General features: G+C 35.8%; 1 protein-coding gene across 1 annotated transcript in view; it reads right to left on the reverse strand.

Annotated features, from left to right (window-relative positions):
* The window catches only part of PLCB1 (phospholipase C, beta 1 (phosphoinositide-specific)), a 616,974-nt gene that overhangs the window by 65,810 nt on the left and 539,797 nt on the right, over positions 1-11,367 (reverse strand). Inside the window, exons 29-32 of the mRNA XM_005874740.2 lie at positions 10,878-10,954; positions 10,683-10,772; positions 10,196-10,253; positions 9,040-9,126 (exon numbers count right to left, since the gene is read on the reverse strand). Of these exons, the coding sequence (XP_005874802.1) occupies positions 9,040-9,126; positions 10,196-10,253; positions 10,683-10,772; positions 10,878-10,954 (312 nt within the window). The remainder of the gene's footprint in view (positions 1-9,039; positions 9,127-10,195; positions 10,254-10,682; positions 10,773-10,877; positions 10,955-11,367) is intronic.

The raw sequence follows: 11,367 nt of genomic DNA on the forward strand, positions 1-11,367 counted from the left end.
GCTGCCATCTTGTGATGGCATGAATGGTTTTGCATATATTACCATTATTATATAGGATGATAGGAGCCATGCAAGGGCATTGAACAGAGGAGCGAGCTGATTTATGTTCTGAAAGGATGACTCTGGCTACTGTGTTGGGCCCAGATTATGAGCAGGGCATGTGGAAGCAAGAATACCAGTTAGGAGGCTATTTAGAAATCCAGGTGAGAGATGGCAGTGACTTTGGCTAGGGTGGGTGTGCCACAGTTGACACGTTAACAATTATAAAGATGTGTTACCTTATTTATAATAATTTGCAAGTTTGGGGCTTTTTTGTTTCATTTAACAGGAAAACCTAATAATAAATTTAAGAATTGTGACAGCTCATTATCTATTTCCCCAAACCTAAGAATTTTTTTTTAAATAATAAGTAAGATGCAAAGAAAAAGAAAAGGGTGAAATCTGAAGCTAGAGCATAATACATTTCCTAATCTTTATATGTCCACTGAAAACATGGACATGCTGCTGGCTGCCCTCGTAGAAATGAATTTGCATAACTACCATATTAGCTAGGGCAAAATGCATTTTGATGCCTACATGATTAAACATCCCAGTCTTTCCTCCAATTATGTAAAGTTTATTGTGTATAAATGTGTGTGTGTGCACATGTGTATGATGGTCACAGAGGATTTATGGAAGAATTCATCCAAACCATCAGCAACATTATGAACTGTTTACTCTTCTATCACAGATCTGATAAGAGTCTTTGAAATATGAAAATATTATTTGAGCCTTGGTTTCTGCTACAAATTCAAAGACCTTTTTTTGTTAAATTCAAAGACTATTCTCAGCCAATGATTATTAATGAATGCAGATGTGCGTCAACTGATTTTTGTTGACAGAAAATGGATAGGTAGGACTCTAAGTGATAGATTTGTTACATTAATTTGTATATATATATATATATATATATACACATATATATACATATATATGTATATATATATATATACACACTGAGTGGCCAGATTATTATGACCACCTGACATTTGTAGGCAGATTAGGGAGAGGGAGAGAGAGATAGAAACATCAATAACGAGAGAGAATCATTGATCAGCTGCCTCCTGCACGTTCGTCCCCCATTTGGGATCAAGCCTGCAACCCAGGAATGTGCCCTGAACAGGAATTGAACCGTGACCTCCAGGGTTATAGCTTGACACTCAACCACTGAGCCATGCTGGCTGAGCACATTAATTTGGCCTTAGACATAATACATGGGAAATAGAGAATGTGACTCTTACTCTTAGAAGCAGTCTGCCTGAGTTGAAACTTTGACAGTTTTTATTTTTTCAGCCCAGTAGTCCTACATTTGCCCTTTTATAATAGACTCTTCTTTGATGGCCACGTTAAAGCTTGACACTCAACCACTGAGCCATGCTGGCCGGGCACATTAATTTGGCCTTAGACATAATACATGGGAAATAGAGAATGTGACTCTTACTCTTAGAAGCAGTCTGCCTGAGTTGAAACTTTGACAGTTTTTATTTTTTCAGCCCAGTAGTCCTACATTTGCCCTTTTATAATAGACTCTTCTTTGATGGCCACATAATGCTTCATCAAATATTTCAAAGCACCTAATGTACTTCCTAGTTGGGTATTCTACAGCTCAATATTTCTCTCAGTTTGAGTTTGGTCATCCTTCCCTAACAATGTTAAAAGTCATAGTAAAATCAGGCAGTGGTTTCCTTATATCAATTAAAACTTCACATTCTCTGCTTTGGAAAGTGTTTAGGGTATGTGTGTTGGACTATTTTCATTATCCTTGTCATACCAAAGCAGGGCTTTAAAAACAAACTGGAGATACATTGGGAATAAAACATCTAACTAGTATTGGCAAAATTCATATAAGTCATGCACAATGACAGGTACAGGAGTAAAAGTAGAAGTAAGCCCAAAAGGTTTTGGGGGCCATTCATGGTTGTGTGTACCTTTGTTTTGTTTTGTTTTGTTTTTGGTAGGTTGACAGATTAAAGTCAATGGGATTAAAGTTTGTCTCATCCTATTCCTGATCTTAAACTCAGTCCTTATGGAAAAGACCCTGAACCCCACCAACACACACACTCCTTAATCCTTTCATACTTGGTGAATATTCTCTTTGGATCTCTTTCCCTCCATTCAATAGACCAATCACCAAACTCCTACATTTTTCATCCATAGGAAAGAAATAGATAAGGGAAGGGAAAGAATGCTAATGGAGTAGAAAAAAGGGGAAGGAGTCAATGGCATTCACGGGAATCTCAGTTGTAATTGTGTTGAAATCTCAAACTCACTTGCCTTGCAGGTGCCCGAAAATAGAAACCCATGAATCTATTTAGGTAATGCCAAGTAGGACTAAGGGGCAGCCACTTCTCAGCTATAGAGATTTGTCTCCATGTTGGCTCAATCTAATAATATGATCTAATTTTCAAGAGAAATCATGTTTCTTTAAATAAGAACATTTTCAACTTTTTACGTATCAGTGGGGTGGTTTTGTGGCTTGCCAACTTGGCTAGCTGAACTACATTTCCCAGAGTTCCCTTTCTGTATGTTTCCAGTTAGAATGGGCTATAGAAGAGCCTCTCTCAAGAGCTGGAGAGCTGATGAGGGGATGGCAGCCATTGTTTAATGCACAGGTATTACTGCTGATCTACTGACTCATCCTTTTAGGGTGAAGCAGCAATTGGACCTGTAATATCTTCTGACTCCACTTCTGGGCTAGTGTGTGTGTGTGTTTGTGTGTGTTCAGCTCTGTGACAAAGAGTCCTAACTTCTGAAGATTATTCTAGTCACCAAGCTTACTCATGATTCTCCCTTCCAGACTGCCTGCATGAATGCCAGGATCAGCATTAGATAGGGAGATAGCCTTGTGGAGACTACAAAGCCAGTCCCCACAATTGCAGGAGCCAATTCCCTGTAACACAAACAATCTCTTACTGGTTCTGCTTCTATAGTAGAACCTGACTAGAACAGATGTTTAATTCAAATATTTTAGAAACATGTGAAAAATTTCTATTTCTGGTAATGGCTGGTTGGGTTATTTGAACCATCCTTCCCACCGAAAACAACTAAAAAAGTTGGATTTGATATTAAAACTATCTTCTTTAAAAAACAAGAATCACAAAAATTTAAAGAATGATCAGGCCCAAACTGCAGGGACATCAAACCTAGACAGGTAATAAGCAAGAAAGCTGCTTTAGTTCTGAGGGGCTTTTGCTAATGCCGGACATTTTGAATTCATTTTTTGACAGCCTTGTAGGGTGAGGCCAAAACCCAAAGTCCATGGCTTGTCCAGAATGAGGAATCTCACAGAAAACGTTCTCTATAATAAGTGAGGCATACAAATTGTAGATCTGAAAATAAATGAAATAGAATGCTTGGAAGTAAAATAAAATACAAAAGCAAAAATTAAAGGCCCAGTGAATGAGTTAAATAGCAGTACCACCAAAAATTAGTGAATTAGAAAAAGAGTAAGAAAAAAAAATGTGCAAAGGGTAGCACAGAGAGACAAAAAGATGGAAAATACTGAAAAGAGTTAAGAGATAGAAGAGATGGAGTAATAAGGTCATTTTATACATAAATAACGCTATGAAAGGAAATTTTTGGAAAATGTGATGGAAGCCAATAGCTGAGAGCTTTTTTCTGAACTAATGAAAGTTAACCATGCAGTCACCTCAAACACATACTTAAACACATTACAAGAAAAAAATATAAAACATAAGAAAAAATCCTAACTGCAGGCAAAGAGTGGAAAATATATTATCATCAAAAGAACTACACTAAGATAAATAGTTAACTTCTCAACAAGAAGAGAAGTCAGAGGACATTAAGATGTTATCTTCCATAATAAAAAATATAACTGCCAACCTAAAATTTTTATATCTGGTTAAAGTATCATTTCAGAATGAAGGTAAAATAAAGACATTTTCAGACAAAAATTATAACAAAAACCCCCAAAGAGTTTACCACCAGTAGACTATATAAAAGGAACTGCTAGAGGATGTAGAAAATAATGATCCCAAATGAATAGTCTGAGACACAAGAAGGAATGTACACCCAAAAAGCTTGTGAATATGTATAAATCTAAATGAGCACTGACTGTATAACACAAAATAGTAATGTCATATGGGTTTAGAAATCTGTAGAATGAAAATCAATTTCAAGAATAAATGGAGAGGAGACAAATAGAGCTATAGCATTTCTGATATTCTAGTATTGCCCAGAGGAAAGAAAACCTGTCTAAGTTTATTTTCAAGAAAACGATGAACTACTACATATTTTTAAAAGGCAATTATTCACATTGACAGATATCAAAAGGAAATTTCTTACACAGAGAAAACAAAAATAAACCACATGATGGGTTGACAAGGACTTGACAATGAGCAAAATGTAGTCAACAGCCAACCAGTTTACACTTTGTGGTCTAGCTTCTATGAGAAGGTCCATTGGGTGCTATCAGGGAGAATTCATATTTCCCCATCAAGTAACAAAAGATTAGAGGAGGGACAAATAAATCATGTAAGAAAGAAGCTTTTACTTAAATGCCCAAGTTAGTTTCTTTTTCCCTGAAAACTGGGAAGGCAGGATTGAAATAGCTGTATTTAGTGTTCTGTCGCAGGGCCCAAAGGTAGGTCTGACAAGAGTAACTTCACTCAGAGAGATTAGTCATGCACCCTGTTACAAAGATGTCAGAGGGGAAATGAGGGAAATCAGGCTATATTCCCCTGGTGGAGGGAAAAAAAAAAAGAGCCAGGGTCATGAAATGCTCTTTGGCTATAAATGAAAATGCCTTAAAACTTCCTGGCATTCTCTCTTGCTAATGAGCTAAATTAAAACAGATAACCCGTGTTTTAAGAAGCATCAAAGACAAATTAAATGTCAGAGGAAAAGTAAATTACATATTTATCGACTGTTTTATGAGGTTATGCAGACTGTTCATTAAAAAGTCCCCTCAAAAGATGATTCTTCTTGTAACCAGGGCCTGTAGCTGCAAAGCAATCAATTTATAATGGAATATTCACAGCAGATTCAGGGCAACTCCTGATTAACGATGTTTCACCACGTTAGGATAAATCTCTTTGAAATGTAAAGAAAAAAGGCAGAATGTCCTTTTTATAATGAATCAACTCAGAGTCTAGCACAACCACAAAAAGTGTGGTTTCTTTCCACTGGCAGTTGGGTTCTTGAGTTGTTCCTACCACCTTTCATACACATAAACCCTTTACTACTGATTTTGGCAAACCTAGGTATGGAAATCCCAAGGAAACCCATTATGTCACTGAGTTGAAAGACTGTATCCATCTTTAGAACTCTGCAGCTATAGATTTCATAAGAAGACGCACCTTGAACAAAACTGAAAATAGCATACACTCCAGGACTGAATCCAATATTTCACTGCTAGGGAATAGGCAGCTGAACATCTCTCCGTAATTTAGAACTCTACTGAAAAAGAGCTGAGTATTCTCTTTTAAGAGAATTTAGAACTTAATACATTTCAGTGGGACTTTATGGACAGGAATGCACAATGCAATTTTATGTCAAATTGGGGGCCAAAATATGTATCTCTTGTATAATTTACCTCTAGTGATCATCACCTTCCATTTTCCACAATGTCCTCAAAATGTATAGGGTGTCCCAAAATTCATGCAAGAAGTAATTTTGATAGAAAACACAGGTTTATAATTAAAAATTGTAAATTTTTTATTGATTCATAAAGTATACAGTATAGGGTTATGTATGGAATAGCACATCGGGTAAATGGCCTCCATGGCTTTGCTGGCACATATGCAAAGCCGTGGTCTTCATTGGTCTTCATTGTCCCTGCTCCTGGGCCATAATTGGTACTTGGTAATGCTTATCAAATTGAAGGGATTGAAATCAAAGGGCAACAGATATTAGAATCTGATTCAATAAACCAAGTAAAATTAGGCTTTTATTTTTGCTGTTGTTGTTAATGCTCACGCAAAATTCAAATCTTGCGTGAATTTTGGGACACCCTATAAATACAGAAAAAATAGACTCGAGTCTCAGTTTTTAATGGGAAATAAAATATTATACATATGACAAAGTCCTGGTGCATGTCCCAAAATGGAACATTCTAAAATAAACTTTCACATTGTGGCTGGCCAAATTTGGTCTCCCACCGAATAGGGACCAGAAGGACAGAAGTTCTTGGTCCACATGGAAATGAAATGGTTTTGATTGAAGAGCACCATTCTATTACAGGATGATTAAAATGTTGGGAGCTTGAGTTGATCTTTCCAGATCATAAGTGCATGGTTGAGTGAAATGTTAGAAAGTTACACTTCGAATTAATCTTCATATGGATCTTGCTCTAAATCAAGCCACATTCCTTGCCACTATAAAACTGTTATTTTTCTGCATTGGCTTTTCAAATTTTTGTTGTTAAACATTTTTTTATATTTGTTTTTTTTTACTTTTAAAGGAGTGGTTTGGTTACCAAAGGCTTGGGAATTTATACAGATTGTGATTGGGGTCCAGGCAAGCTCAGAAAGTAATAGGATAAATTAGGAATGTAAAAAGTGCATCTTCCCTGTTCAGGTGGAAGTTAGGAACATAGAACACATTGTTCCATTAGTTAAATAAGTGGATGATGAAGAAGTAAGTTCATAATATTTGACAATATGGTGAAAGAAACTGACAAATGGGAAGAAATATGATGCCATGTAGCAAAATATTAGCCATTATTGTTTTCTAGTTAGGAAATTGCTTATGCCATCTGTAAAATATTTAAAGGAGGACTCGATTCCCCACAGCAACCTCTGGCAAAATTCAGCATGCTTTCCTCTTAATAAGAAGGTTGCAATTACCTTTAATATTACCTACTATAATATCAACTCAATTTCCTTGCACAACATTGAGTGATGGAACTATTCATACATTTTAAGATGTCAGAAAACCACTTGGCCTTCACATCTTCTTGACTGAATGGAACTGACTCAGTTGTAGATACAGTTGGTCAGGTTCATTTTCTTGAGTTGCTCCTTTTTCTTTCATGTTTCCCCTTTTGTTGATTTCCCTCATATCTATGTCAAGCTTTGGCAAGCCAATACTGAACGTGAAGAGGGATTATCTCAAAGTCAGTGCTATTTTATTTCTGGTCAACACCCAACAATTATAAGAGTGTGGCTGGCCACTATGCTAGCCTGGTCTTACATTTGCTGTCCTGTGCTTTGATCTTTCTCCACATGTCCTACACTTGACCTTATTGTTTTACTCCAGTATTAATTATTGCTCCTTCTTGTCACGGTCATTTCCCTTTATTAGCTATTGTGTCCTACAATATTAACAGTCATCATTCTTATTTTATTATCAAAGTCATGGTTCCAAAGCACAACATTTTTAAGCCCTGAAGAGCACCTCTCAATAAATGCTTTAGTTTGACATGGAACCAACAATCGTCAAGGGCAACCTTCAAACCTAGACACAATAAGATGGTCATAAGAACAATTTCCTGGATGGAAAGCAAAGAGAAATCATATTGGTCCCTATTTACAGTAAAACAACAACAACAATAGAACACTAAAAATTCATAGAAACACTTCAGATCTCTTTCCAAAGGGCCAAAAAAAGAAATTTTAAAATGGCTATAAATATGGTAGTAGTATACATTTTATCTATGAGTAAAGTTGTTGAAATTTTTGGACCAAAACCAAAACAAAGCAAAATAAAACTCTGTGGGAATAACAATATTTTCCAAGAAAGATTTTTTTAGAAATGCAAAAAGTGGCTAATGAGGTATCAACCATAAGTGAAGGGTATTATGTCAGTGTACAAAGTAATGATAAATATGAATTCAGATAGCATGGATTGAAAATGCATGTATTTGCATATATCACCTGGAATTGATCATTGTGAAGGTGTTTTTCTTAATTTTCTGTTGAACCTGGGTCTTTTGCTCCAAATATTTGAGCATTTTTTAAAGATTATTTCTAAATGAAAAGCATAGTGATTTTAAAAATTTATTCTACTTTACTAATGCATAATAAATGTGAAAGGGTGGTTAAGAATATTTAAATTATTGATTAATAAAAATCATAAAAATTAGCAGCATATCTCAGTAATTATTAATTCTTGGATTTTCATTACTGCTTGAGAATCTATATTGCCCAACCTAAAACTTTAGGAGTCACACATATTAAATCAATGTCATAGGGAATAAAATTATTTAGAATCAACCACAAGAAATCTATAAGAAGTAAATTTGTGAATGGACTATATAGTGAAACAAAACTAACATTTTTCAGCTTTGCAGATTTAAAAAGTACTTTTATGAAATACCAGTACCTTTTAGAGTAGACATTTTAAGCTGCAGATTGAAGAACAGAATAACTGAAAAGTACATTTTTCACAAAGAGAAAAATATTCCTTGATGAATCAAAACAGATGAATGTTCTAAAGCTGAGATACTTTTCCCTAAAATATTTGATTTATAAATATTCAGTTTGCTTTAAGTTAATATTCATGAAACATTGGTTTTGACCAAACAATAAGCACAGGTAATTTTAAAGTGGAGCACCAATAAACTGTTATTATAGGGAAAAAGATTTATATTTTTCTGGTTTATGAGAATATTTTGTTAGAAGAAAACCAGGATGCTATGGTACAGGAACCCTCTGCTGGACAGAGTCTGCCATTACAATATCAATTATTTAAAGCTGAAGAGACTTAGTTAATTCATTTCTCTTGATTCTATCTTGGCAGGGAAGAGGGCAGGGTCCTTTAAAAATACTTATGTCTCAGCCACACCCCAGACCAATTAAAAGCCAATCTCCAGAGCTGGGTTCCATTCATTTGCAGTTTTTAAACCTCACAAGGTGATGATAAAGACTTCTTGAATACTATCATAAAGATTTTTTTTACCATCATTGAAAAAGATACATACATTTCCCATGCGAGATGTGATCTGAGATTGTATGTAAGACACATGAGCTAGGGAGGTCTTATTCTAATGGAATGGAAAGAGAGTGAAATTATTGAGTGATGCTATTCAGTTCAGTTTACCTTGGGCTTTTCGTCCAGGATCTGCTGACGTATCTCCTTGTGTTTCTCTACGAGTTTTTCTTGCCGTTTACTTTGTGCCTCTTCTAACTATAAGAAAGTTACAAAGAAAGTCATTCTCACCTAAAAGTTCTAGTGACTGTTTTCAGAAAAATATTAAAAATTAAATGCATTGAATGACTTCATTCCCTAGTCATGAACTGCCCTTACAGGTGTAGGAGACCATTGGTAAGCGTTGAAGGTACACAGAATGAGGGTGGAGTGATCAACAGTTATACTATCCTTACATTTTCTTAATATTTGAAAATTTCCATAGTAACTTTTTTCAAAAATTTGAAAAAAAAATATAATGGCCTCTGGAGCTTGTCATCTTCTCTACCAGTGTTGGTAAGCGTTGAAGGTACACAGGAATGAGGGTGGAGTGATCAACAGTTATACTATTCTTACATTTTCTTAATATTTGAAAATATCCGTAGTAACATTTTTTAAAAATTTGAAAAAAATATATAATGGCCTCTGGAGCTTGTCATCTTCTCTACCAGGGTGACAACTAAGGATTCTTTGGGGGAATCTCCCATTTACAACATGTTTCAGGGCTCCTGACTTGGAAGTGATTCTTCACATCTGTCTTAACGCGAGCCTTTTGGTACACAGGTTTGCAATTAAACTTGCAGGGACATTGACCAGGGAGCCTGTGCTGTGAAGAGCGGTAAATAGATGCAACTAGGCTTGTTGTTTCCCTATGGAGGCTCACACTGTGCTTGTCAAACATTCACACATAGTTTGCAAAGGAGACAGGGATTAGCCCCGTTAAAAAGAAACAATGGGCTCAAAATGGAGTCACTTTTGCTTCGCCCCACCAAGAATGAATACTAACCTAACTGCAGTTTCAGCCTCTCCCAGTCTGTCTGAAACTTCAACCTTAGTGATGTCATCTGCCTGATAAAGCCCCCTGCCTTCCCCTGAGCAAAGGTGACCTTGCCTGTAATAACTTCCTCATCCCATCATCTCTCCGCCTATAAAACCTTCTTCTCTATACAGCTGCTCAGAGGAACTCTCTGTTTACTAGATGGGATACTGCCTGGTTCATGAACTGCTAGAACCAATTAGACCTTTAAATCTACGCGACTGAACTTTTGTTCTTTAACAACCAACATACCCTCTTGATGTACTGCACCACCTCCTGGATGTATGACCGGATCATCTCTGTCTTTTCCCTAAAAGAAAAGGACAAAGAAATCATTATATGAACACATCTGGCATCAGAAAACAGGAGAATCTTGGACTCCCCAATGAAAATTGACAGAACTCTCAACCTTCTTATTCCTGCTTCCAGGAAGGTACAATGCACCAACTCTGGACAAAGGTCAGGTCCCCCCAAGGGCAGACTTTGTTTTCATTAAATGCTGGGAAGACTGCCTGACATTATTAGAAGTGAGTATTCAACCTTTTCCTAAGGGACACTCTTTACTCAGCCTTTATCTTCAAGGTCCTTTTCTGAACTGCTCTTTGAGTGTCCGGTTGAAAACCTTACAGAGATCTTTGGAAAGGTTAATTAGAGGAGAAATTTCACAGATGGGTCTTCATGGTTAAGAATAAAATAATCCCCAGGTAAAAGGTGGGGAAGAAGGGTTCCTTCTCCTTACTCTTCCATCTGGCTTTTGTCTTTGGATTTAGCTTCTGTGATCTTCTCTTGTCTCTTTTTATCCATTTTCTTCTTTAATTCCTTCTTCTCTCTGAAGTCAAAATGGAAGTAAAAGGGAAAAAAGGCAAATGAAATGGCAGTTTGTATTGAATACATGTATATACACAAATTCATTATAATGAGAACGGAGGCTTACTTCTCACAGATTTCTTTGAGCTTCTTTAACTGATTGTTCTGACATTCTTCAGCAACATCCGTCAATTTTTGGATAAGCTGGGGAAAGAAAATGCCAGTTTGCTATATTATGTTACCATAAACAAAGCACCCTCTCCCTCAAACAATAGTATCTGTAGTTAAAAAAAATCTCTCATTGATATTTAACAAGTTAGAATTATCAAATATCTATGATAGGTAATGAGGACATAATTTAAAACCATCATATTACCTTGGTTTGAATACAAAATTCTTCTGATCTATTATGTTACAAACAAAGCACCCTCTCCCTCAAACAATAGTATCTGTAGTTAAAAAAAATCTCTCATTGATATTTAACAAGTTAGAATTATTATATATCTATGATAGGTAATGAGGACATAATTTAAAACCATCATATTACCTTGGTTTGAATACAAAATTCTTCTGATCTTTTTAATTAATATATATATATATATATACTAATAAAAGAG

Source organism: Myotis brandtii, unplaced genomic scaffold, assembly GCF_000412655.1.
Source record: "Myotis brandtii unplaced genomic scaffold, ASM41265v1 scaffold45, whole genome shotgun sequence".
NCBI lineage: Eukaryota > Metazoa > Chordata > Mammalia > Chiroptera > Vespertilionidae > Myotis > Myotis brandtii.